At 38.3% G+C, this 21,980-nt stretch overlaps 1 protein-coding gene across 2 annotated transcripts in view; it reads right to left on the reverse strand.

Annotated features, from left to right (window-relative positions):
• The window catches only part of LOC132510373 (zinc finger protein 14 homolog), a 139,492-nt gene that overhangs the window by 33,960 nt on the left and 83,552 nt on the right, over positions 1–21,980 (reverse strand). The window contains exon 6 of one of the 2 annotated variants that reach the window (XM_060132370.1): positions 19,561–20,578. In XM_060132370.1, coding sequence (XP_059988353.1) covers positions 19,561–20,578 — 1,018 coding nt within the window. Of the gene's footprint in view, positions 1–18,762; positions 20,907–21,980 lie in introns of those variants that run through there. The other variant, XM_060132366.1, reaches the window with a different exon arrangement.

Here is a 21,980-nt window from a genome sequence, read left to right on the forward strand (position 1 = left end):
GATTTTGTAATTAATTAATCTTTTAGTACATTTGACCTATCTAGCACTTAGGAATACATTGCTTTTATTACAGTGTTCATGATGTACTTGATTGGATTCAAGAAAAAGAATCTGCAGTTTCAGGCATCTCAGTGGAAAAATGAAACCGTGTCCTGCAGTGATTGTATTTTATGTTTTTAAATCTAAGATAACTGCATTTTTCTTTTACTTTAATGAGACAATTAGGCTTTTGATACCACCCTGTGTTTAGGTGTCATTTTTAAAATGTTAATACTTTCTCTTACTCACATTTAACTGAAAGAAAGTCCTTCATAATTTATTCACCAAATACTTATCATACACATAGACCAGGCTTTTTTTTTTTTTTGGCCATGCTGTGTGGCACAGCATGTGGGATCTTAGTTCCTAAACCAGGGATCGAACCCGTGCCCCTTGCATTGGAAGCACAGAGTCTTAACCACTGGACTGCCAGGGAGATCCCAACCAGGCATTATTATGCATCAGATATATTAATTAATTAATAAGTAAAATCACACACAAACGCCCAGTTTCTACCCTCAATGAGCTCACAACCAAGAACTAAAAAATTACCATTTTATATTTACTTATTTTTATTTTTGCCTGCATCAGGTTTTAGTTGTGGCATGCAGGATCTTCCATTGTGGCACGAGGGCTCTTCATTGTGGTGTGTGGGCTTCTTTCTAGTTGTGGTGCACAGGCTCAGTAGTTGCGGTGTGTGGGCTCTCTAGTTGTGGCACACAGGCTCTAGAGTGCATGGGCTCTGTAGTTGTGGCGCGTGGGCTTATTTGCCCTGCACTATGTGGGATCTTAGTTCCCTGATCAGGGATCGAACCCACATATCCTGCATTGGAAGGCAGATTCTTAACCACTGGACCACCAGGGAAGTCCCTGAAAAATGACCATTTTAACACAATACGTTAAGTACAAAATTAATCTGACAAGACTGGCTTGATCAGGACTCTTATTCACCATTTCATCATCAGCATCTCACCTAGTTCCTGGCAAATATCAAGTGCTTAAACATATGAAAAATGAACACATGGAGACACTAGGGTATAAAAGTCTCCTTTTAAGATTTGAGTATATAGTATAGCCAATTATTGGGTGAGAATGTTTACATACACAATTCAGATATCAGTTTGTTCCATTGAGAACAGTAGATATTTCTTGACTATCGAGTTTGGTAACACTGGTAGATTCTGGGCATAAAAATTATAGAAGGAGATTATAAACATAAGGTCTAGAAACCAGTTACCCATCATTTGAATTCACAGGATGCAATGAGAATTCAAATGATGGGTAAATGGTTTCTAGACCTTATGTTTGAACTGAATCTTAAAGCGCAAGTATGATTTTTTCAAGAAATATATATGTTCCAACCAAAAGCATGGAGTTATATAAAAAGATAATGTTTGGAGAACTCATATTACTGATTTCAAGATTTTCTATAATATAACAGCAGTTAAAACAGCATGGTATCAGTAAAAGAATAGATAAAATATCAGTGGTACCAAAGAGAGAGCTCAGCAATAGATCCACACAAATATAGTCAACTAATCTTTGACAAAGGAGCAAAGGAAATTCAATGGAGAAAGGATAATCTTTTCAACAAATGGTGCAAAACAACTGGATGCCCATAGGCAAAAAGAACAAAAAGCAAAATAACACAAAACCTTGGTACTCAAAATGGATCATAGCCCTAAATATATAACACAAAACTATAAAACTTTTAGAAAAAAAATAAGAGAAAATCTGTGTGACCTTGGGATGGTTGATGAATTTTTAGGTACAACAACAAAAGCATGAGCCATGAAAGAAAAGATCAATAAGTTAGACCTTATTAAAAATCAAAAACATTTGTTGTGTGAAAGACACTAAGAGAATGAAAAGACAAGCCATAGACTGAAAGAAAATATTTGCAAATACATATCTAATAAAAGATTTGTATCCAGAATATATTTTTAAAATCTTAAAACTCAACAATAAGAAAATAACCCATTTGAAAAATGGGCAAAAGCTTTGAGCATATACCTCACCAAAGAAGATATACAGGTGGCAAATAAGCATATGAAAATATTCTCAACATCATTTGTCATTAGGGAATTGCAAATTAAAACAACGAGGTATCACCACTATCTTAGTTTGGGCTGCTATAACAAATTAAGATAGGGACTTCCCTGGTGGTCCAGTGGCTAAGACTCCACGCTTACAATGCAGGTGGCCCGGGTTCAATCCCTGGTCAGGGAACTAGATCCCACATGCCACAACTAAACATCACAATGCCACAATGAAGATTCCGCACACGGCAACGAAGATATCGCAGGCCTCAACTAAGACCTGGCGCAGCCAAATAAATTAATTAAATATATTTTTTTAAAATAAGGGGCTTCCCTGGTGGCATAGTGGTTAAGAATCCGCCTGCCAATGCAGAGGACACGGGTTCGAGCCCTGGTCCGGGAAGATCCCACATGACGTGGAGCAACTAAGCCCGTGCGCCACAACTACTGAGCCTGCACTCTAGAGCCCATGAGCCACAACTACTGAGCCCGTGTGCCACAACTACTGAAGCCCACGCGCCTAGAGCCCGTGCTCTGCAACAAGATAAGCCACCGCAATGAGAAGCCCACGCACCACAACGAAAAGTAGCCCCTGCTCGCCGCAACTGGAGAAAGCCCATGCACAGCAATGAAGACCCAATGCAGCCAAAAATAAATTAATTAATTAATTTTTTAAAAAATTCTTAAAATAAATAAATAAAACAGCTGCTCCGTATAAAATAATAAACAAAAACCAAAACCAAATTAGGATGGACCGGGTGGCTAAAGCAACAAACACTTATTTCTCACAGTTCTGGAGGCTAGCCAGCAGATCAAGATCAAGGCATAGGCAGATTTAGTGTCTAGTGAGGGCTTGCTTCCTGGTTTGCAGATGGTTATCTTCTTGCTTCATCTTCACATGGCAGAAAGAAGAAAGAGCTTAAGCAAGCTCTCCTGTCTTCTTATAAGGGTACTAGTCTGAAAAGGCTACATACATACATTTTATATGACATTCTGAAAAAGGCAAACTATTAAGACATTAAACAGTTCACTGATTGCCAAAGGTTTAGGGATTTGGAAGAGTTGAACATGTGAAGCACAGGGAATTTTTTAGAATGGTGAAACTATTCTGTATGTTACTGTGGTAGTGGATATATAACACTATGCATTTGTCCAAATCCATAGAACATAACAGCACAAATAGTGAAACTTAATGTTTACTCATAAAAAAAATAAATTAGGAAGTTGATCCTGAGGGATCCCAGGATGAAATTCAGACAATGACAAAAAATCCAATTCAATCCAATTGAATCCAGTTGTATTAAAAATGTATGATAGGGCTTCCCTGGTGGCGCAGTGGTTGAGAGTCCGCCTGCCCATGCAGGGGACACGGATTCGTGCCCCGGTCCGGGAAGATCCCACGTGCCGCGGAGCGGCTAGGCCCGTGAGCCATGGCCACTGAGCCTGCGCGTCCGGAGCCTCTGCTCCGCAAAGGGAGAGGCCACAACAGTGAGAGGCTCACGTACCGCAAAAAAAAAAATAGTATGATAAACCTCATTGAAGAATATGGGGGGCGGGGAAAGCTGACTTAAGTAACTTTGGGAATGAGTAGAAACTGTAAGTCTAAAGACAAGTGTACATAAACGGTGTATGGGTAAACAATTCTGAAACCACTACATGTAAACAAATAAATAAATGGATGAAAGCCAGGTTCCTCAGTCTTGGAGTGGGAAGTTCCAGACCACCCAAGGCGGGGAGATAAGAGGGTTCTAGTCACCAATTACAATGTGTGCCACCAAGCAATTTTTGGACACCAGCTGGATGTCCTACAATTCAACCCAATTCTGACACCATTTTCCCAGAGATAGCATCAGATTCCACAGGCTGAGGGCTCAGTCTTATAAGACTGCCCACTCCTCACCACTTCAGATGCCAATTGTAAGCCCAGATTGTTACCTGTGCTTCTGACCAATTGGAAGCTAGGTTGTTACCTGTTCCTGACCAATTGGTTATGGTCTCACAACCCCTTCTTCAGATTTGATTAATTTGCTAGAATGGCTCATAGACCTAAGGAAACCCGTTTACTTACTAGATTACCGATTTATTATGAAGGATATTAAAGGATATGAATGAACAGCCAAGTGAAGAGATATGGAGGGGAACATCCCAAAGGAGCATCTATTCTCATGGAGTTTGGGGCCGGGAACAGTGGCACATGGAAGCATTCTTGTTCCCTAACTTAGAAGCTCTCTGAACTCCCTCCTTTTGGGTTTTTATGGAGGCTTCATTATATAGGCATGATTGAACTCAATCTCCAGCTCCTCTCTCCTCCCCAGAGGTGGAACGGTAGTGAAGGAGAGGAAAAGGGGGACTGAAAATTTCAACCTCTAATCACACGGTTAGCTCCACTGGCTACCAGATCTCATCCTTAGGTGCTTTCCAAAAGTCACTTCCTTAACACAACAAAAGACACCGTTATCACTCTCATCACGTAGGAAATTTCAAGGGTTTTAGGAGCTCTGTGCCAGGAATGAGGTATAAGACCAAATATATATTTCTTATTATAACACAATATCACAGAAGGCAGAATGAACTATTTGTTACTGGATTAGAGTCAGAGAAATCAATATGAATTCATATTTAGCTTAATACATACACATATATAAATAATATAGATTTGTATATATACCTGCATTAGTATACACAAATATGTTCTCCAGCTCTGTCTGCTGAGAGGGCCTAGAAGCAATCCCAGGAAAAATGAGCAATTCCTATGCCCAGCATTTGGTTTCTAATATCATCCAACAATGAAAGAAGTGTGAAATATGAAATAAAATGGAGTCAGTAATGTCAAGGGGTTTTAAAATGGAGCCAGAAGGCCATTAGAAGGTGGACCTTATGCACGTCCTCACCAGGTGGAGCCAGGTGAGGCCAAACCACAGATATTCCAAGGACTCTGCAAGAACACCTGCAACTTGTCACAGTAACGGACTTTTACCTCACTGCAGTGGTAGGCTTAGTACCCAATCATGTTTAGCCAAAACTAGCTTCTGCCTCCAACTCCAGTTAAGAGTCTGTAATGCAAACTTCCTTTCTTCGCCTTTGAAAGTCCCTGACTTTTACTCACTAGTGGGACACTGGGTTGTTACCAGAATCTACGTGCCTCAAATTGCAATTCTTCGATCCCAAATAAATGTTTTTTTGCTTGATTATTGCCTCTTAGGTTTATTTAGGTTGACAGGAACCAGAACTCCTTGGAGAAATGGCTGATTCTAAGGCTGGGCAGGAAATATACAAGATGAGCCTGCAATGTCTTGTAGCACCAGAAAATAAAGGAAGTGCTTCAAAAAACAAAATGATGGGGTATGTCAAAGGGACACAGGAGCTAACTGAAAGAGCTCACAATAGCCAAAGCTGGAACAATTTGAGAAAAACAAACAAAAACGAAAACAAAAATACATAATATTGAATTATAACACAAAGTATAAAATAAATATCAGTGAGTCCATCCTGACATAAATAAATAGTTGAATAAATAAATGGAGGAGATTGACCAAATCTCCCACATAGAAGAATTCTAAATAATTTGTGTGGATTACCCCTCCTCGAGTAGTTGAAGCATTACTCCCCACCCCATAAGTGTGGGCTGTGCATAGTGACTTCCTTCCAAAGAGCATAGTCTGGGAAGAAGGATAAAATAACTGTACAGTGGAGAAATCTGGCAAACACTACCTTGGCTAGGAATTCAAGGCTAATATCATCAGTGATAAGTTATGTTGATAGCATATACCTCTAATATGATGTTGTAACAGTGGCAGTTAGTGTGGTCTACCTCCCCCAAATTCAAACTCCCAGTCTAACTAGGAAAAAAACATTAGACAGTTACAACTTCAGGGACATTTTATAAAACAACTGACCAGTACTCCTCAAAACTGTCAAGGACATCAAAAGCAAGGAAACTCTGAGAAACTGTCACAATCTTGAGGAGCATAAGGAAACAGAGGAATAAATGTAATATGGTATCCTGGATAGGATTCTGGAACAGAAGGACATTAGGTAAAAATTAAGGAAATTTGACTGGAGTATGGGCTTCAGTTAATAAGGATATACAAATGTACCATAGTAGTATAAGATGTTAACAAAAGGGGAAACTGGGTGCTCATTATTCGGGAACTCTGAACTATTTTTGCAACTTTTCTGTAAATCTAAAACCATTCTAAAAGAAAACCTTATTTAAAATAAAGTAGGGACTTCCCTGGTGGTCCAGTGGTTAAGAATCTGTCTTGCAAATGCAGGGGATGCCGGTTCGATCCCTGCTTGGAGAATTAAGATCCCACATGCTGCAGGGCAACTAAGCTCGCACGCCACAACTACTGAGCATGCGAGCCACAACTAGAGAGCCCACGCACCACAGGTACTGAGCCCACGTGCTCTGGAGCCTGCACACAGCAATGAAAGATTCCTGAGTGCCACAACTAAGACCTGACGCAGCCCATAAATAAATAAATATTTTAAAAAATAAAGTATGAGACTATAGAACAAGACAATGGGTGCAGGAAACTTGCATTAGACCTTTTAAACTAAGGAGTAACGGTGAAAAGTGAGATTTATATAACTATACTAGAGTGTTTTAAGGATCCCAATGGCAAAAAAGTGGCTGGACCTCAAGAATTTGGAACAGAACTTTAAAAACTCAATTAGGCCTCTGCCTTGCCCCCCACCACTGCCCTCCACCTCACTCCTTACCTTCTGAAACACCAGAAAAGAAAGAGTATGCATAAACCCAGATTAGGCTTTTCTAAAACCAATCTACTTTCTTGGAGATTAAACACATGAAGTAAATAACTCAACAGCTTGGCTGAATAGTAGAATTGGAGATATGTGGAAGAGTAACTATAAGAATAGAAAAATCATGCTCAGAGTTTCTCCCAAAATTCTGTACAAAAGGATAAAAGTGGAAAACATGAGAGAAAATGACATGTGAAAGGCAGTGCCAGAAATTCTAATGTCTAATAGGAATTCTACAGGGAGAAACCAATAATAAGGAAGAAAAGGGAATTTTAAGAAAGAAAGGAAGACAGAGGAAACTTTTTGGAGGTGAAAAAAGACAAATTTTCAAGTAAAAATTATAAAAGCTAAAATTTAAGTGCTCTTTCTTTTCTTTTCTTTTCTTTTTTTTTTTTTTTGCAGTACGCGGGCCTCTCATTGCTGTGGCCTCTCCCGTTGCGGAGCACAGCCTCCAGACGCGCAGGCCCAATGGCCATGGCTCACAGGCCTAGCCGCTCCATGGCATGTGGGATCTTCCCGGACCGGGGCACGAACCCGTGTCCCTTGCCTCGGCAGGCGGATTCTCAACCACTGCACCACCAGGGAAGCCCTAAAGTGCTCTTTCTTTTACCAGGCCTAGTTTTAAGAATGTTACATGCATTAATTTTTTTCATAACAATCCCATCACGTGGGTACTATTTCGATCCTCATGTAACAGACACAGAAACACAGAGAGGTGAAGCGACCTGTTGAACATCACAGAGCAATTAATGGCGAAGGCAGAATGCAAACCTGCTTTCTTTGTTAATGAAACTTTTTATTTTGACATAATATCAAATGTACAGAAAAGTTGCAAGAATAGCACAAAAAATTCCTGTATACCCTTCACACAGATTCTGTAAATGCTGACATTTACTGCATTTACTTTACGATCCTATTTTTTTCTGAACACTTGGAATTTCATTCAGAAAAGTCAGTTACCCACGTAAGGCTCCTTTATCCCTAAATGCTTCAGTGTATACATCCTAAAAGCAAAGACATTCTCTCCCGTAATCTCCATAATTACAATGATCAAAATTATGAAATTTACATGGATATAATACTTTTATTTTAATATTTACCTTATTCAAATTCACAATTGTTCCAATAAAGCCTTTACAGAAAAAAAAAAAATTTCTGTTCCAGGGTCCTATATTACACTTGTCATGTCTCTTTAGTCTCCTTTAACCTGAAACAATTCCTCAAGCTTTGTCCTTCTTGACCTTGACATTTTTGAAGAGCAAAGGCCAGTTATTTTGTAGAGCATTGCTCAATTTGCATTTTTCTGTGATTTCCTTTTGATTAAATTCTGGTTATGCCTTTTGGCAGGAATATCACAGGAGTCGCTCTGTTCTGGAGGTACAGGATGTCATTTTGTGCCACACTGGTTATGTTAACTTTGATAACTGGTCAAGATGCTGTCTGCCAGGTTTCTTCACTGTAATGTTACTACTTTTCCCTTTGTAATTAATATTTGTGGAGAGAGACTTTACAATGGCATCAAATTCTGTTTCTCATCAAATTTTCACCCATTGGTTTTGGCATACATTGATGATTCTTACCAGAATCAATGATTACTGTGATGGTTGATTGATGGTGATTTTCTAATTTCGCCACTCCTACATTTGTAAGTTGGCATTCTAATATAAAGCATGTTTCATGGATTCTTCTTTTAGTCACTGTGTTAGTCAATGGTTTTACTCAATCTGCTACTATTATGACCTGTTTTGATGCTCAGATTGTCCAGATTTGGCCAGTGAGAACTCCTTGAGATACTGTGACTTTTTGACATATTTCAACCATTTTTTGAGCGCTTCCCTACTTTCTACCACCTCAGAATGTTCCAATCTCGCCTTGTGTTTTCTCTGCTCAGTGTCTTATGCTATTTCTCCAAGGAGCCCTTGTTCCTGGGATCTGGGTGCTGGATATTCTCATTGCTACAGCAGTGTAATTGCTTCTACGTCCTCTCTGCTAGGGGAACATACATACACACACTTTTATATGAATTTCTAATTTTTTTTTTTTAAGCATGACTTTGTAGTGATGCCTCCAGTTGCAATCCAACACCACAGGGTTCATCCTAGCCTCCTGCTCTCCCTATTGCAATGCCCTTCTCCAGCAACAACAAACTTGGCTCCCATTATATTTACTTACTCCCAAGTACAGTTACTTTTTTGCTTGATTCTAGAATACATGAAATAGTTCCAGAATTACTAATCTATATCACTGTGTAAATCAATCCTACTAACAAGAGTTAATTACTTGTTTACGGGTTTTTTTTTTCCCTTCTTCTGTTTTTATCCTGAGGGAATATGGTCAAATTGTCTTCAAAAGTTGCTTGCCGGGCTTCCCTGGTGGCGCAGTGGTTGACAGTCCGCCTGCCGATGCAGGGGACACAGGTTCGTGCCCCGGTCCGGGAAGATCCCACATGCCGCGGAGCGGCTAGGCCCGTGAGCCATGGCCGCCGAGCCTGCGTGTCCGGAGGCTGTGCTCCACGACAGGAGAGGCCACAACAGAGGCCCATGTACCGAAAAAAAAAAAAAAGTTGCTCGCCTAAGTCTTTTTTCCCCCTTTAGTGTGAAGGAAACTTTATTTTTTTTTTTTTTGCTTATATTTCAACTTAGGTTCTCTTCTCTGTTATTCACTTTAAAAAAAATTGAACTATAGTTAATTTACAATATTGTGTTAGTTTCAAGTGTACAGCAAAGGGATTCAGTTATACATATATATTCTTTTTCAGATTATTTTTCGTTTAAGGTTATTATAAGATATTGAGTATAGGGACTTCCCTGGTGGTGCAGTGGTTAAGAATCCACCTGCCAATGCAGGGGACACTGGTTTGATCCCTGGTCTGGGAAGATCCCACATGCCGTGGAGTAACTAAGCCCGCGAGCCACAACTACTGAGCCTGCATGCCACAACTACGGAAGCCCACGTGCCTAGAGCCTGTACTCCGCAGCAAGAGAAGCCACCACAATGAGAAGCCCGCACACCACAACTAAGAGTAGACCCCGCTCGCTGCAACTAGAGAAAGCCTGCGCGCAGCAATGAAGACCCAACGCAGTCAAAAATAAATAAATAAAATAAATTTATTTTAAAAAAAGATATTGAGTATAGTTCCCTGTGCTATACAGTAAATCCTTGCTGTTTATGTGTTTTATATATAACTGTATGTTAATCCATACTCTTAATTTATCCCTCCCCACTTCCCCCTTTGGTTGTTATTGACTTTTAAAAATATTTATTTATTTATTGGCTGTGTCAGGTCTTAGTTGCAGCATGCTGGATCTTTTGCTTCAGCACGTGGGCTGTTTGTTGCGGTGCGCGGTCTTCTCTCTAGTTGTGGCATGCGGGTTCAGCTGCCCCGCAGCATGTGGGATCTTAGTTCCCCAACCAGGGATCGAACCAGTGTCCTCTGCATTGCGAGACGGATTCTTAACCACTGGATCACCAGGGAAGTCCCTGTTACTGACTTTTAAAATTTGTAAAACTTTAATATGGTCCCTAAAGTAAAAAAAAAACACAAAAAATAAAAAATAGAATGTGTCACGTCCTTGTCTCTTTATGTACTAAAATCCCCTATGTATTTAGGTCTACTTATGGAATTCTGTTCTATTCCACTGGTCTGTTCATGCATGAGTACCACATCGTTTCGATTATAGGGACTTTTTAGTATTTTTAATTATCTGGTTGGACTAGTACCACTTTGCAGCTTTTCCTTTTCAGTGTTAGCCTGGCTATACTTACATAAAACCTGTATTGCTACCACTATAGATACTGTATACACTTCAGGTGAAAAGATTAACTGAATTGTCCCCCTCCAGTAATTCTCCTTCCCAGTATCTTTCTCTTCATGACCCTTATCAATATGTGAAGTTTTCTTAGTTACATACTCACTGGTTGTCTGCTTTCCAGATTTTCCTGGAGATTGGGGATCTTGTCTTTAATATCCACTAGCATATTGAAATAGCCAGAGCACACCATGGCACCCTCCAGGTATGCATTATGCACAAGCATTTGCACGCATTTTTTAAATTAGCTATTCTGGTGGGTGTACAGCCATATCACATTGTGGTTTTAATTTTTCCATTTTCTTGATAATTAACGAACATGAGCACGGTCTGATATCTTTATTGGCCATTTGGATATCCATTTTTTGGAAGTGTTTATTTTATTTTTGGCCATGCTGCACGGCCTGCAATGGAAGCACGGAGTCTTAACCACTGGACCACCAGGGAAGTACCCCCATTTCTTATTTGGTTGTCTGTCACTTATTGATTTGTAGTGGTTCTTTATATATTCTTGGTCAAATTTATGTATTGTGAATATAGTCTCCCAGTCTGTGGCTTGCCTTTTCACTTTAATGGTGTCTTTTGATGAAAATAGATTTTTTAATTTAATATAGTAAAATTTACCTTTTTTTCTCTATATGTTTAGTGCTTTTTGTGTTCTGTTTAAGAAATCTTTGCTATCCCAAGGCTAGAAAGATATTCTATGTTTTCTTCTAAAGTCCTTATCTTATCTTCTACAATTACATCATTAACACATCTGGAATTGGTTTGTGTGAAGTGTAAGATAAGAGCCAAGGTTAATTTTTTATCGATATGGATATGCAATTGATCCAGTACTACTTATTGAAAAGAACATCACTTCCTCTGCAACCACACTGCAGAGGAACCTTTGTCATAAATCAGATGACCACATGTATGTAGGTCTGTTTCAGGGCTCTTTATTTTATTCTGTTGGTCTACTTGTTCGTTTTGCATCAGTATCATGTTGCCTTAATGACCAAAGTACACCTTATCACATTAACAAATTCAAGAAGGAAAATATATCAGTGTGCCAGAAAGGCATCTGACAATATTCAGCAGGCGTTTTTTTTTTTTTTTTTTTTTTTTTGCGGTATGCGGACCTCTCACTGTTGTGGCCTCTCCCGTTGCAGAGCACAGGCTCTGGACATGCAGGCTCAGCGTCCATGGCTCACGGGCCCAGCTGCCCTGCGGCATGTGGGATCTTCCTGGACCGGGGCACGAACCCGCGTCCCCTGCCTTGGCAGGTGGACTCTCAACCACTGTGCCACCAGGGAAGCCCCAGCAGGCATTTTTAATTAAAAAAAAAAAAGTTAAATAGACATTGAAGGAAACAAGTGAACCACACAAGGTCTGTTTACCTCAAACACAGAGCAAACATTACACTAAGTGATTTCCATTATGTTGGGAAAAACAACTAGATGCCCTCTATCACCACTAATCCTAAGTCTTGTTCTGGAAATTATTTCTGTTAGAGTAAGAATAATAAAATAATCACTATATTCAGGAAAAAATCATATCTATTTGTAGTTGACATAACTGATTGCCTAAAAAATCAAGAGTTCAGTAAAAAATGAATTTTAAAGGTTATTGGGTAATAATGAAAGCAATGATTGTATCCATATTTAAAATTTTAATATGACAATATCACAATAAAAACAAATAAGCCACAGTCTGGGAGAAGGTGAGTCCATCATAATACTAGGTAAAGGATTACTATCTAGAATGTTATTTTTAAGAATCCCACTATTTTTATTTATTTTATTTTATTTATTTATTTTTCTTAAGTCGGAAAAAGCAATCTTTTTATTTAACCCATACCTAGGTTAGGGGTGGGGGAGGGCCGCAGGAGGGGTCAGGGCCAAGGGGCAGCCCAGAATCCCACTATTTTTATATGAATGTTTTTTAAAAAAGGAACATGGGCAATACATATGAATTGGCAAGCTATAGTATTTAGCAATAAACATATGTGAAAAGATGCTCAACTCATTATTTACCAGGAAAATATTAAAGCACATACCAGAAGTGGGGATATAAGGAAATAATATTTCACTGGTTGAAGGGATTGTAAATTGGTACCATAAGGATGTTCTCCTCTTCTACAGCAATATCTAACGAGGTTGAACATGAACATAACCTCTGACTTACCAATCTCACCTTTTGATAAATACCTCAGAGAAACCCTTGTTATGTATAGCAAGAAACTCAGATATTCAACAAGATATTTTTCAGTGAGAAATTATATATAACCTAAATATTGACCAATAAAAGGCCTCAATACATATGGTGTATTTATATAAAGAAAAGGACTAGGGGTTGTCTATTCTACTGAAAAGAACCATGTTAAATCCAAAAAAAAGCAAGCAGCTGGCTGGACAGCATGCTGAGTTGCTTGCCTTGCTAGATAACCATACACCTGCCACAATGCTGACATTTCCATCCTTGAAGCCTCTCCTTTTGGTTAGGGCAACATCTGCCAAAGTGGAATTACACCTACAATAGGTATTGGGAATGGGAGCTCTATAGCAAAGTATGAGATACATTGAGTTAGATAAAATGAAACATTTTTGATAGTCTTTTGATAGGCACTTAATGTGATTTTTTTCTTCCAAGAAATATAGAATATAGAGATTGCATGCTTGTTTGATCACAAAATCATTTTCTTCAAGAACCATTAAGTACTGGTGTTTTGTGGAACATATTTTAAGAAATTTTGAGTTAATGTACTGTCCCCAAAAGACTTCAGTTAACAAGAAAATGTTACCAGGGTGAAGAAACACATAATAGCACTTAAAATGCTCATTGTGTATGTTACATTTTTGTGTAAACACTGTGTAATGTCCACAAATTAAAAGCAATTTGAAATCATGAGTGGAAGAGATTTATTATTCTAGATGGTGACTGATTATTCAATGACATCTGCCCAATCTGCCCACTCTAAGCAAAATGGACTTAGAGGTACAAGTCAGTGTATGACAGTGACATTCATTTGGTTGAAAATAAAGTGCTGTGGCAATACTTGTTTTTCCTTTGTAGAAGGTAATAACTTTTAAGTATTGAATGCCTATTTTTCAAATAATCTTTCATTCCTTTTATAAAATTGATGAAGCTAAAATAAACGAGAAAAAGAAGAGAAACAAATGAAAGAAATTATTGGGGCAGGATCACATCATTTTTCCCAACACTGTTACACCGCTCAAGTTAGAAAACCTAAATGCCTAACTAAATCACAAAAAGGTAAGGCCCTGGGTATTCCTGGTAAATCATTTTATGTTTTATAACTGTTTTATTAGACTACTGAGTTCAGCTTACTGAACTTTACTTGGAATGTCTGCATGTATCTTAAATGATACTGGTCTAGATTTTGTTGTTTAGGGATTACCCTCGTCTAAAATTTTATTATTGGGATATCTGCCTTATAGAATGATCCTGCAAAATTTTGTTAGAAGTTATCTATTCTTTAAAATTTTATTGCCTGAAAAACTATCGATTCTAGTTTTTAAAAAAACAAGAACATAACTCGATTTAAATTTCCTTTGTTTACAGATCTCATACATTATAAAACTATAAATTATAAAATCTATAAATTATAAATTGTTTCAAATATAAAATAAAATATAAAATCTATAGATTGTTCAGGCTTTCTATAGTCTCTTGAGTCAACTTTGATCATTTTGGTTTCTCTAGATAGCTCATTCTCTATATTTTTATACATACTGAAATATATGTATATAGTAACACATAAATTTTTAAACCTCTTTGATATATGTACCTATTTCACCATTCCCATACATAAAGCTGTAATTGAATCAACTTTTGTCCTTCAATAATAACTGCTGATTCTATATTAATGGTCTTTTCAAAGAGAATATTCTTGGATAAAATCTACTACTTTATTAACTATTCTTTTACTTTTTTTAAAAAAATTTATTTTTAAATTTATTTTTGGCTGCATTGGGTCTTTGTTGCTGCATGTGGGCTTTCTCTGGTTGCAGTGAGCAGGGGCCACTCTTTGTTGCAGCGTGTGGGCTTCTCATTGTAGTGGCTTCTCTTGTTGCGGAGCACAGGCTCTATGTATGCAGGCTTCAGTAGTTGCGGCACACGGGCTCAGTAGTTGTGGCTTGCGGGCTCTAGAGTGCAGGCTCAGTAGTTGCGGCTAAGTAGTTGGGCTTAGTTGCTCCGCAGCATGTGGGATCTTCCCAGACCAGGGCTCGAAGCCGTGTCCCCTGCACTGGCAGGTGGATTCTTAACCACTGCACCACCAGGGAAGTCCCTCTTTTACTTTTTTAAAATTGTACTTTTACTTTTATTGTATGAATTACTTCCTGCTATTTACCTTAATTAAAAAAAAAAATGGGGCTTCGCTGGTGGCGCAGAGGTTAAGAATCCGCCTGGCAATGCAGGGAACAGGGGTTTGAGCCCTGGTCCGGGAAGATCCCACATGCCAGGGAGCAACGAAGCCCATGCACCACAACTACTGAGCCTGCACTCTAGAGCCATCGAGCCACAACTACTGAAGCTCACACGCCTAGAGCCCATGCTCCACAACAAGAGAAGCCACCGCAATGAGAGACCCGCACACCACAACAAAGAGTGGGCCCCACTCGCCGCAACTAGAAAAAGCCCGCGCGAAGCAACAAGACCCAACGCAGCCAAAAATAAATTAAATAAATAAATAAATAAATGTTTTCTGGGAATTCCCTGGCAGTCCAGTAGTTAGGACTTCATGCTTTCACTGCTGAGAGCCCTTGTAAAAAACATGTTTTCTGGCTTATGTTAATGCTTTTTTTCCCCAACACTTTTGCCAACTGCCTGCTATGTGACAGGCACGGTATGTGTGGTAACAGAGTCGTGAACTAACTGCTCAATCCAGGTTTTCTAAATGCATTAAGGTTGTTAATTTCCTACAACGTAGAGCTTTGGTGGCTTCCCACAAATTTTTTTTTAAATTTATTTATTTAATTATTTTTGGCTGCATTGGGTCTTTGTTGCTATGCACGGGCTTTCTCTAGTTGCGGTGAGCGGGGGCTTCTCATTGCGGTGGCTTCTCTTGTTGCAGAGCACAGGGTCTAGGCGCCCAGGCTTCAGGAGTTGTGGCTCATGGGCTCTGGAGCGCAGGCTCAGTAGTTGTGGCGCATGGGCTTAGTTGCTCCGCGGCATGTGGGATCTTCCTGGACCAGGGCTTGAACCCGAGTTCCCTGCATTGGCAGGTGGATTCTTAACCACTGCGCCACCAGGGAAGCCCTTCCCACAAATTTTTATCTGTAGGGATCAAATTATCATTTATCACTAAGTAGTCTAAAATTTCAGATTTTCCACTTAAACAAAAACTTTATTATGGAAGTTTTCAAATATATGCAAAGTAGTAAGAATAGCACAGTGAACCCTATGTACCCATTACCCAGCTTCAACGATTTACAGCATTTTTCTGATCTTGTTTCATCTATCCTTCCCATTTTTTCTTTAGTATTATAAAGGAAATCATACATATAATTTCATCCTTGAATACTTCAGTATGGCTCTCTAATGCATAAGGATTTATACACACATACACACACCCACTCCCATGCCATCATCATGCCTAACAAATGAATAATAATTATTTAATATAATTTAATACCTACTCCAGGTTTACTTTTTCACAATAATGTAAAAAGTTGTCTTTTTTTTACTTGTCCAAATCAGGATTGTATTGCCTGTATTTTCTTATTTTCTGTATTCTTGATGCTCTGGCATTTGGGACTTGATCTTGGAGAGACTACCGCTTCTAGGGCTAGCAAATTCCTTGACAAACGACCCTCCTGGCAAGCATGCCGTTGATGTACAAACCAACCAATCCAAAGTCCACACCCCTTTATCAAACATCTCCTTTATCAAACTCTCATACACCAAGCCATTACTTCTCCTGCCCTAAATCACCCCAGGGCCAGGTACTGGACAACTGAGGACCACCACTGGAGCTCAGAGCCCACAAAATTATTCAAGCTACCCAGTCTTAAACTTGCTCAGTGTACCTACCTGGCATCACGTCACCCATTCCTTCCTGGGAAAACTCCAGTAAAGGTTCTGAGTCATGCTCTGCCCTCTTCCGCCTTCTGCCTCCTAACAGGACTAGGTGCTCCTTCCATGTTCTCCTACGTATACTCGGTTCCTCCTGTTTGCAGAAATCTCCGCATATAAGCGTCTTCCTTCATGATAATCATTTCCATGTCTTCGTGACTTATCAAACCTGATTAAAGCAAATCCTGGGTATATTTTAACACAAGCATCTCAATACATTCCATACACTGTATTTAATTAATATGTCTCAAGTCTCTTTTAATTTGTAAAATTTTGTTTTTATTAACTTAACATATATTGGTTAAGAAACTAGGCCTTAAAAAAAAAAAAGAAACTAAGCCTTTTATTTTGTGGAATTTCCCACATTCTGGATTTGGCTGTTTGCTTCTTTGTGTCATGAATTTGTTCATTTATTTTCCAAGTTTCCTGTAAACTGGTATGTTTAGAGACTAAATTACACTTCTTTTTTTTTTTTTTTGTGGTACGCGGGCCTCTCACTGTTGTGGCCTCTCCCGTTGTGGAGCACAGGCTCCAGACGCGCAGGCTCAGCAGCCATGGCTCACGGGCCCAGCGGCTCCACGGAATGTGGGATCCTCCCGGACCGGGGCACGAACCCGTGCCCCCTGCATTGGCAGGCGGACTCTCAACCACTGCGCCACCAGGGAAGCCCTAAATTACACTTCTGAATCAATATTTTGGACAAGAATACTCCACAGGTAGTATACATCCATTGCATTACATCAAGAAGCACACAGCCTTGCTGATTTAATTTAGAGATGTTACTATAGGTTAACGGGTTGTCATTCTGCTCTGTCCTTTAAAACCTTTGAATAATCTCTCACCTAATGGTTTTCACATCCACTGATACCATCAAGATCCATTATTTCATAAAAAAAAGTGTCACTTTTTGGATTCTATCATTCCTTTGACCTTTATTAGCTAGAATTCTCTAATAATAAAGAACTTTCCTTCACCAACTTTTGGTTGTCTTGAAATATAGTTCATAGAGGAAAGGCAGGTTAAATGCTCCATTTTCCCCCTTTATTTATTAATAAATGCTCTAATGTGCTCTGTAGCTGACCAATGCATCTTGTTAGAAAAAAAAGAAGCTATCACAGGCTACAGTAATCATGATAAAAGGACACAGGATCCAAATTGAGGGGATTCCCACTGGCCAAATATAGGACAATTTGAGCATTTTTTAAAAAGGCTACAATGGATTTTTAAAAATTGATTCTGGACTTATAATATAGGTGATTTTTAATTTCCAAATAGTTTCTTTTTATCTTATTCTTTGTTAATTTTATTTACTTAACTGAAGTATAGTTGACTTACAATATTGTGTTAGTTTTAGGTGTACAGCACAGTGATTTGGTTACATATACACATGTATATGTATATACAAACATACGGTGTATATATATATATATATACATTCATACAGTGAATATATATACATATATTCTTTAAAAAAATTATTTTCCATTATAGGTTATTACAAGATATTGAATATAGTGCCCAATGCTATACAGTAAATCCTTATTGTTTATCTATGTTATATATGGTAGTATGTTATCTGTTAATACCATACTCCTAATTTAAATTATCCCCCCCACTTCCCCTTTCATAACCATGTTTGTTTTCTATGTCTGTGAGTCTGTTTCTGTTTTGTATATAAGTTCATTGGTACTATTTTTAGTTTCCACATACAAGTGATACAATATTTGTCTTACTCTGTCTGACTTACTTCACTTAGTGTGACAATCTCTAGGTCCATCCATCCTCTGTTAATTTTAAATCAAATTTATACAGAGGTCAGAGAGTATAGATTGTAGAATATATTTTTTTATGAAAAAATTGAAAAAGGATTTCTCACTTTCACTATTTTAATAAGAGTAAGTTATCTGCCATTCAATAATGGATGAGTGTTGGTGGAAGGCATTTCTATATTCACTGTGCCCATAGTCATTCATATGGATTTTCAAGAGAGCAATATTAATGATGATAATAGTAAAACAATAGTTAGTAGCTTAAAACAACAACCATTTAATTGTATCTCATGATTTTGTGGGTCAAGAATTTGGGCAGGGGCTCAGTTGGTGGATTTTTCTGTTCTACATGGCATCAACTGAGGTTATTCACTGGCATTGAGTTGATGGCTGGTTTGGAGGATCCAAAACTATTTCACTCAGATGTCTGGTGTTTTCATGGGCAATCTGGAAGACTGGGCACAGCAGAGTGCCTCTCCTTCTCTATGTAGTCTCAGGGCCTTTCCATGTGGTCTCTTCAGCAGAGTAGCCAGACTTTTTAACATAACAGTTCAGGTCTGAACTTGAGAGAGTATTCCAAGAGATGAGGCAAAATCTACCAGTAAAGTCTGGGTCCAGAAACTAGCACAGCAGTACTTCTGCTATTCTACTGATCAAAGTAGTCAGTCTGCCCAGATTCAAAGGGAAAGGATGTGGATTCCACATCTTGATGGGTGGAGTACCAAAGAATCTGCAGTAATCTTTATTCTGCCACAGTATTACAATTTTATAAATCAAGAACTTATAGCATCAAGCAGTTAAACATCCTGTTCAATATAACACAGGTAGGAAAGTGATGGGCTAGAAATGATGATAAGTGTCTTTCCCACATTTGTTATATTAATAGGATTAGTTTCTAGAACGAATGTGAAGATTCTCAGGTCTGAGTGATGGTGGAATATATTAAATTAACACATTCTTTATGATATAAACCCCGTTATGCCAAGTCAGGTGCATGGAGGAAGCAAAAGAAACTAATTACTACATTCATAGACTATAAAGTCTTTCTTATATTTTTACATTATGAATTTTCAGATGATGGGTAAGGTGTGAATGTTGTCTAAAGGCCTTCTTACATTCCTTACATTCATAGGGTTTCTCACCAGAATGAATTCTCAGATGCTGAATAAGAGATGAATTAAGCCTAAAGGCCTTCCTACATTCCTTACATTCAAAGGGTTTTTCACCAGTATGAATGCTCTGATGTAGAGTAAGTTTTTGGCGCAATCTAAAGGCCTTCCCGCATTCCTTACATTTATACGGTTTCTCACCAATATGAATACTCTGATGTTGTGTAAGTTGTGAGAGTAGTCTAAAGGCCTTACCACATTCCTTACAGTCATAGGGTTTAACACCAATATGAATACTCTGGTGTGAAATAAGTTGTGAGTAACGACTAAAGGCCTTCCAGCATTCCTTACATTCATAAGGTTTCTCACCAGTATGAATTCTGTGATGTAGAATAAGATGATAACCACGACTAAAAGTCTTTCCACATTCCTTACATTCATAGGGTTTCTCACCAGTATGAATTCTCTGGTGGAGTGTCAGTTGCTGTCGTACTCTAAAGGCCTTCCCACATTCTTTACATTCATAGGGTTTCTCACCCGTATGAAGTTTGTGATGTACCCTAAGGCCAGAGCCACACAAAAAGGCCTTCCCACATTCTTTACATTCATAGAGTTTGTCAGCAATATTAAGCTTCTGATGTCGAGTAAGGTGTGCATACTGTCTAAAGGCCTTCCCACATTCTGTACATACATAGGGTTTCTCACCAGTATGAATCCTCTGATGTAGAGTAAGTTGTCCACGAACTCTGAAGGCTTTCCCACATTCTTTACATTCATAGGGTTTCTCACCAATATGAATTTTTTGATGTACTCTAAGGTCTGGGCCACATATGAAAGATTCTCCACATTCCTTACATTCATAGAGTTTTTCACCAGAATGAAGTCTCTGATGTCGAGTAAGATGTGCCGTCTGTCTAAAGGCCATCCCACACTCCTTACATTCATAAGGTTTCTCACCAGTATGAATTCTGTGATGAAAGGTAAGTTGTTGGCGTACTCTAAAGGCCTTCCCACATTCCTTACATTCATAGGGTTTCTCGACAAAATGAAGTCTCTGATGTGAAGAAAAAGATGAGTATTTTTGGTAAGAGGACACTTTTTGAGATGTAATTTTCACTTGATTGAAATATTCCTCTTGTCCTTCAAATTTTCTTTTGGACTCCCAATCATTTTTTAAAATGAGTCTGTTAAGGCCATGGTTTTTAATTCTCTCCATTACCTTCCACTGGGATAAGTTTATTTCATGAATGTCATTTTCTGAAGATAACTTCTTGGTCTCGTAGTTGGTCTCCAAATCTGAAAGAAAACAAGAGAGCAAACATGTAGTTCTCTTTTTCTAAAAGAAGTAAAATTTCTACAGTAGAAGTAAAAGACAACCAAAGTACTACCCAATGAAATTCTAAAAATAGTTACATAATTTAAAAAAGCAAAAGGCAACACCAGGAAAATGAGAGTTCATGAAGGAAAATGAGATTAGTGACTAAGTAAATATTTTAAGTCAGTGGTTCTCAAACTGAAACGTGAATCAGAATCACAAGGGAGCTTGTTACAAATACTATGATTTAGATACCACCTAAACCACTTGGATCAGATTCTACAGTCCTGGGCAGTCCTATATTTAATATCCTCCATACGATGATTTTGATGGAAATGAAAGGTTGGGAATTCATGCTTAAATTCTTTCAACAATTTCTCTTTATTCTTAGAATAAAATCAAACTTGTTAAAAGGCCTCTGCTTACCTATAACGCACCATCTCAAACCACTGTTCTCTTTACTGCTACTTGGAGAGGCCTCTTTTCAGATATTAGAACATGTTCCCACTTACTTCCATTGGACTTTTCAGTCTGCTCTATTTCCCCACAAATCTGTTTGGGCTCTTTGCATGTCTGGCTCCTTCTCACTCTGAGGTCTTAGATTAAGTTACTTACTCTACAGCTGAATCTACTGACAGTACTTAAAGCTATGTGCTTATTATACAGTTGACCCTTGAACAACATGGGTTTGAACTGTGCAGATCCATTATATATGGACTTTTTTCAATAAATATACAAACATATATGTGTAGAACATTGTGTGCAAGACTTGTATTGAAGTGGATAACCTATCCTTACACAGGCATAAGGTGAGTGATATTTAGTATAAAATTAATAATGTGTTAGCTTTCTTACTGTTTTACAACTTTGCTTTCAAAGAATTACATTACTATATAGTGTGCTTCTGTCTCTTGTGACTGGATAAACTGCATATCAGCCTATCATCACAGGTAAGTGGTTTTTTAAAACATGTAACAATGTTTCCAATACTGTTTTATAAATGTGACTGTAATATTGTATGCCATAAAAGTTTTATGCTGATTCACTCATTACTG

Source organism: Lagenorhynchus albirostris, chromosome 19 (assembly GCF_949774975.1).
Source record: "Lagenorhynchus albirostris chromosome 19, mLagAlb1.1, whole genome shotgun sequence".
In the NCBI taxonomy this organism is placed as follows: domain Eukaryota; kingdom Metazoa; phylum Chordata; class Mammalia; order Artiodactyla; family Delphinidae; genus Lagenorhynchus; species Lagenorhynchus albirostris.